The following is a 6,963-nucleotide window of genomic DNA, read 5'->3' on the forward strand; positions in this document are numbered from 1 at the left end:
TTGGCACTATATAAAAAAATTGATTGACTGATTGATTAAAAGAAAACCAAAGAAAGAATCCGTGACGAAAGTGTAACATAAAGAAAAGCAATGAATAACTGAATGACTGCAAACTAAATAAGGTAACGAAAGAAACTAGTGACTAAATGGTAAATGGACTGCATTTATATAGCGCTTTTCCATCTGTATCAGACGCTCAAAGCGCTTTACAATAACGCTTCACATTCACCCCGATGTCAGGGTGCTGCCATACAAGGTGCTCACTACACACCGGGAGCAATAGGGGATTAAAGGCCTTGCCCAAGGGCCCTTAGTGATTTTCCAGTCAGGCGGGGATTTGAACCCATGATCTTCTGGACTCAAGCCCATCACCTTAACCACTAGACCATCACATAAATAGTAAACAAAGCAATAAACAGAATCAAACAGACTAATGTGGTAAAGTATAAACTAATGAAAGGTAAAACCAGAGACTCAAAGAGGAAATAAGGCAATGAACGAAAATTTAGCCCCTGAACCGGGGCTGGGCATGACATTAATCAGTGGTTGCACAGTTTGAGTGTAAACAAAATAGTTGCTCCCAGGTCACACTGCTTGTTTTTTTTTTTTAACTTCTCCATGCAGCCATGAGCCCAGTGAACTGACGCTGAACATGATGCGAAATATCTTTGTGCATTGCTGTAATTAATATTTTGCTTCCTTGAGTCAAATACAGAAATACAGAATACAATAGGTGCAATGTGAATCTGGGACCAACTTCTCACAGGGCCAACTTATCTAGGTGGATTTCACACACCTAGGCTAAGTTCTCCCAGGGGCCAAGATCTCTTGTTCCCTGTAATAACAGTCACTACTGTAGTAATTATTACATTAGTGATTGAAACTGTCCCATTTTACAATATATTATATATTAGTGGTTGGAACGGGAGCATTTTTGCCAACCACTAATGTAATAAAAGTAATATTCATATAAATATACTTACTATTGTAATAATTATTACAATAGTAGTTGCATTTGCAACCACTATTACAATAAAATTTTGTTACAATTGTTGCTGATGTTGCAGGTTAAAATTATTACAATGTTGATTTGGTGTCTACCAAAATGTTGGCACTAAGTATCAGAGAAGCATACACAATTCACCCCGTACCCTTATAGCTGGTAATAATTGTTATATTAGCGACCATTATTACAATCGCGACCACATCAAGCAACCACTGTTACAATAACTGTCACAAATATATATTTTTAGTGGCCACTTCTCTAACTGCTTCAGAAGCAGTCCATCATAGGAATACGTATTTTACAATTGACATTAATTTGCAATGTTTGCTTCATTTTTATTTTTTTTATATAATAGTGACCGTTATTACTCTAGTATATCAGTATCGAGCAACCTCTGTTGTAATGATGTTCACTAATATATAATTATCAACAGCCACATCTCGATGCCTCATATGCAGTACATCTGAACTTTCATGTTCTAATTCTAATACATTTTTTTGTTCAAGTGTTAAATATATGTTCTACCAGATGACTCAGCAGGATAAAGAAAATCATTTATTACACAGGTGAGTACAGAGTTATGAATTTGATTTGAGCTCAGTCCTCATAGCAGCAGTGGGATGATCTTGAATCCTGCCGATGGAGGAGGCAGGGGGCACAACCCATCTCCCTCAGCCGTCAGTGACCAACTGGTGACGATGGAGTGAGCATCAGGTGGAGAACTGAAAAATAGGGAGAGGTGAGTGAGACATTGAAGCTTTTAAAGAATGTGCGTTCCTCCAATTGGTTTATCGTGATGACTAATTGTAACACTTGTTTAAGATTATTATCTTATACAATCTTAAACAATTTCAGTCCGGCTGCTTCCAAACAAGTCAAAACCTTAAGCAACCTTCATTCATTCCTTCAAGGTAGCAACAAACAATCAATCAATCAATCAATCAATTTTATTTACATAGCGCCAAATCACAACAAACAGTTGCCCCAAGGAGCTTTATATTGTAAGGCAAGGCCATACAATAATTACGTAAAAACCCCAACGATCAAAACGACCCCCTGTGAGCAAGCACTTGGCGACAGTGGGAAGGAAAAACTCCCTTTTAACAGGAAGAAACCTCCAGCAGAACCAGGCTCAGGGAGGGGCAGTCTTCTGCTGGGACTGGTTGGGGCTGAGGGAGAGAACCAGGAAAAAGACATGCTGTGCAGGGGAGCAGAGATCAATCACTAATGATTAAATGCAGAGTGGTGCATACAGAGCAAAAAGAGAAAGAAACACACAGTGCATCATGGGAACCCCCCAGCAGTCTAAGTCTATAGCAGCATAACTAAGGGATGGTTCAGGGTCACCTGATCCAGCCCTAACTATAAGCTTTAGCAAAAAGGAAAGTTTTAAGCCTAATCTTAAAAGTAGAGAGGGTGTCTGTCTCCCTGATCTGAATTGGGAGCTGGTTCCACAGGTGAGGAGCCTGAAAGCTGAAGGCTCTGCCTCCCATTCTACTCTTACAAACCCTAGGAACTACAAGTAAGCCTGCAGTCTGAGAGCGAAGCGCTCTACTGGGGTGATATGGTACTATGAGGTCCCTAAGATAAGATGGGACCTGATTATTCAAAACCTTATAAGTAAGAAGAAGAATTTTAAATTCTATTCTAGAATTAACAGGAAGCCAATGAAGAGAGGCCAATATGGGTGAGATATGCTCTCTCCTTCTAGTCCCTGTTAGTACTCTAGCTGCAGCATTTTGAATTAACTGAAGGCTTTTCAGGGAACTTTTAGGACAACCTGATAATAATGAATTACAATAGTCCAGCCTAGAGGAAATAAATGCATGAATTAGTTTTTCAGCATCACTCTGAGACAAGACCTTTGTAATTTTAGAGATATTGCGTAAATGCAAAAAAAGCAGTCCTACATATTTGTTTAATATGCCCATTGAATGACATATCCTGATCAAAAATGACTCCAAGATTTCTCACAGTATTACTAGAGGTCAGGGTAATGCCATCCAGAGTAAGGATCTGGTTAGACACCATGTTCGTTTTAAGATTTGTGGGGCCAAGTACAATAACTTCAGTTTATCTGAGTTTAAAAGCAGGAAATTAGAGGTCATCCATGTCTTTATGTCTGTAAGACAATCCTGCAGTTTAGCTAATTGGTGTGTGTCCTCTGGCTTCATGGATAGATAAAGCTGGGTATCATCTGCGTAACAATGAAAATTTAAGCAATGCCGTCTAATAATACTGACTAAGGGAAGCATGTATAAAGTGAATAAAATTGGTCCTAGCACAGAACCTTGTGGAACTCCATAATTAACCTTAGTCTGTGAAGAAGATTCTCCATTACATGAACAAATTGTAATCTATTAGATAAATATGATTCAAACCACCGCAGCGCAGTGCCTTTAATACCTATGGCATGCTCTAATCTCGTAATAAAATTTTATGGTCAACAGTATCAAAAGCAGCACTGAGGTCTAACAGAACAAGCACAGAGATGAGTCCACTGTCTGAGGCCATAAGAAGATCATTTGTAACCTTCACTAATGCTGTTTCTGTACTATGATGAATTCTAAAACCTGACTGAAACTCTCAAATAGACCATTCCTCTGCAGATGATCAGTTAGCTGTTTTACAACTACCCTTTCAAGAATTTTTGAGAGAAAAGGAAGGTTGGAGATTGACCTATAATTATCTAAGATAGCTGGGTCAAGTGTTGGCTTTTGAAGTAATGGTTTAATTACTGCCACCTTAAAAGCCTGTGGTACATAGCCAACTAATAAAGATAGATTGATCATATTTAAGATCGAAGCATTAAATAATGGTAGGGCTTCCTTGAGCAGCCTGGTAGGAATGGGGTCTAATAGACATGTTGATGGTTTGGATGAAGTAACTAATGAAAATAACTCAGACAGAACAATTGGAGAGAAAGAGTCTAACCAAATACCGTCATCACTGAAAGCAGCCAAAGATAACAATACGTCTTTGGGATGGTTATGAGTAATTTTTCTCTAATAGCTAAAATTTTATTAGCAAAGAAAGTCATAAAGTCATTACTAGTTAAAGTTAAAGGAATACTCGGCTCATTAGAGCTCTGACTCTTTGTCAGCCTGGCTACAGTGCTGAAAAGAAACCTGGGGATGTTCTTATTTTCTTCAATTAGTGATGAGTAGTAAGATGTCCTAGCTTTACGGAGGGCTTTTTATAGAGCAACAGACTCTTTTCCAGGCTAAGTGAAGATCTTCTAAATTAGTGAGACGCCATTTCCTCTCCAACTTACGGGTTATCTGCTTTAAGCTGCGAGTTTGTGAGTTATACCACAGAGTCAGGCACTTCTGATTTAAAGCTCTTTTTCAGAGGAGCTACAGCATCCAAAGTTGTCTTCAATGAGGATGTAAAACTATTGACGAGATACTCTATCTCACTTACAGAGTTTAGGTAGCTACTCTGCACTGTGTTGGTATATGGCATTAGAGAACATAAAGAAGGATTCATATCCTTAAACCTAGTTACAGTGCTTTCTGAAAGACTTCTAGTGTAATGAAACTTATTCCCCACTGCTGGGTAGTCCATCAGAGTAAATGTAAATGTAATTAAGAAATGATCAGACAGAAGGGAGTTTTCAGGGAATACTGTTAAGTCTTCAATTTCCATACCATAAGTCAGAACAAGATCTAATATATGATTAAAGTGGTGGGTGGACTCATTTACATTTTGAGCAAAGCCAATTGAGTCTAATAATAGATTAAATGCAGTGTTGAGGCTGTCTCAGCATCTGTGTGGATGTTAAAATCGCCACATAATTATCTCATCTGAGCTAAGCACTAAGTCAGACAAAAGGTCTGAAATTCACAGAGAAACTCACAGTAACGACCAGGTGGACGATAGATAATAACAAATAAAACTGGTTTTTGGGACTTCCAATTTGGATGGACAAGACTAAGAGTCAAGCTTTCAAACGAATTAAAGCTCTGTCTGGGTTGTTGATTAATTAATAAGCTGGAATGGAAGATTGCTGCTAATCCTCCGCCTCGGCCCATGCTACGAGCATTCTGGCAGTTAGTGTGACTCTGGGGTGTTGACTCATTTAAAATAACATTTTCATCCTGCTGTAACCAGGTTTCTGTAAGGCAGAATAAATCAATATGTTGATCAATTATTATAATTTACTAACAGGGACTTAGAAGAGAGACCTAATGTTAATAGACCACATTTAACTGTTTAGTCTGTGGTGCAGTTGAATGTGCTATATATTTTTTCTTTTTGAATTTTTATGCTTAAATAGATTTTTGCTGGTTATTGGTGGTCTGGGAGCAGGCACCGTCTCTACAGGGATGGGGTAATGAGGGGATGGCAGGGCGAGAGAAGCTGCAGAGAGGTGTGTAAGATTACAACTCTGCTTCCTGGTCCCAACCCTGGATAGTCACGGTTTGGAGGATTTAAGAAAATTGGCCAGATTTCTAGAAATGAGAGCTGCTCCATCCAAAGTGGGATGGATGCCGTCTCTCCTAACAAGACCAGGTTTTCCCCAGAAGTTTTGCCAATTATCTATGAAGCCCACCTCATTTTTGGACACCACTCAGACAGCCAGCAATTCAAGGAGAACATGCTGCTAAACATGTCACTCCCGGTCCGATTGGGGAGGTGCCCAGAGAAAACTACAGAGTCCGACATTGTTTTTGCAAAGTTACACACCGATTCAATGTTAATTTTAGTGACCTCTGATTGGCGTAACGGGTGTCATTACTGCCGACGTGAATTACAATCTTACCAAATTTACAATTAGCCTTAGCCAGCAGTTTCAAATTTCCTTCATTGTCGCCTGCTCTGGCCCCCGGAAGACAATTGACTATGGTTGCTGGTGTCGCTAACTTCACATTTCTCAAAACAGAGTCGCCAATAACCAGAGTTTGATCCTCGGCGGGTGTGTCGTCGAGTGGGGAAAAACGGTTAGAAATGTGAACAGGTTGGCGGTGTACACGGGGCTTCTGTTTAGAACTATGATTCCTCCTCACAGTCACCCAGTCGGCTGCTTTCCCGGCTGCTCGGGATCTGCCAGAGTGAAACTAACGGCGGCTAAGCTACCTTGGTCCGCACCGACTACAGGGGCCTGGCTAGCTGTAGAATTTTCCACGGTGCGGAGCCGAGTCTCCAATTCGCCCAGCTGGCCTCCAAAGCTACGAAGAAGCTACACTTATTACAAGTACCATTACTGCTAAAGGAGGCCGAGGAATAACTAAACATTTCACACCCAGAGCAGAAAAGTGCAGGAGAGACAGGAGAAGCTGCCATGCTAATCCGGCTAAGAGCTAGTAGCTGCGCTAAGCTAGCGGATTCCTAAAAACACAAAAAGTGAAATGTGTAAATAATTTAGAGGTGATTCAGCAGAGGGAGTGCTTTAGTTAAGGCACGTGAAGATTACACTGTGAAACAAATCATTATCTAGTTAACTAGATCAATCTAACTGCGCAGATTAAACAGCTAACAGATACAGCAAAACACCGCTGTGCTCCGGAACAGGAAGTGATACAATACCGCAGTGAGAGCCAACCACCAGTAGAGGCAAGCAGAGCCGGTCAATCAAATTGTCCAAATACACTATCACCTCCAGCATATGCATGTCCCCGACAGCTTTCTCCATCAGCCTTTGAAACGTCACCAGGGCCCCCATTATACCTGCGGCATACGCTCAAACTGATAGAATCCCAAAGGGCATATAAAGCTGTCTTCTACTCGTCCTCTCTACCATGAGAATCTGATAGACCGCTTCGCAAATCACTGAGAACCACTTACTGTCAAATAAACAATCCAGGGCATCCTCAATGTATACTGAGATAGTTTGCCGATTTTAAGTCATATAACACACACATATGCAATTGTCCATTCTTCTTCTGGGCAAGGAAAATAGGTGAGGAATAAGGGCTCTGGGACTCTCTTACAACCCCAATTCCAATGAAGTTGGG

General features: G+C 40.4%; 1 protein-coding gene across 1 annotated transcript in view; it reads right to left on the minus strand.

Moving 5' to 3' along the window:
* Positions 1–1,610: 1,610 nt before the first annotated feature.
* Positions 1,611–6,963, minus strand: part of LOC117507740 (acid-sensing ion channel 1-like) — a 9,618-nt gene continuing 4,265 nt past the window's right edge. The window contains exon 2 of the mRNA XM_034167553.1: positions 1,611–1,728. Within this exon, the coding sequence (XP_034023444.1) occupies positions 1,611–1,728 (118 nt within the window). The remainder of the gene's footprint in view (positions 1,729–6,963) is intronic.

Source organism: Thalassophryne amazonica, chromosome 3 (assembly GCF_902500255.1).
Source record: "Thalassophryne amazonica chromosome 3, fThaAma1.1, whole genome shotgun sequence".
NCBI lineage: Eukaryota > Metazoa > Chordata > Actinopteri > Batrachoidiformes > Batrachoididae > Thalassophryne > Thalassophryne amazonica.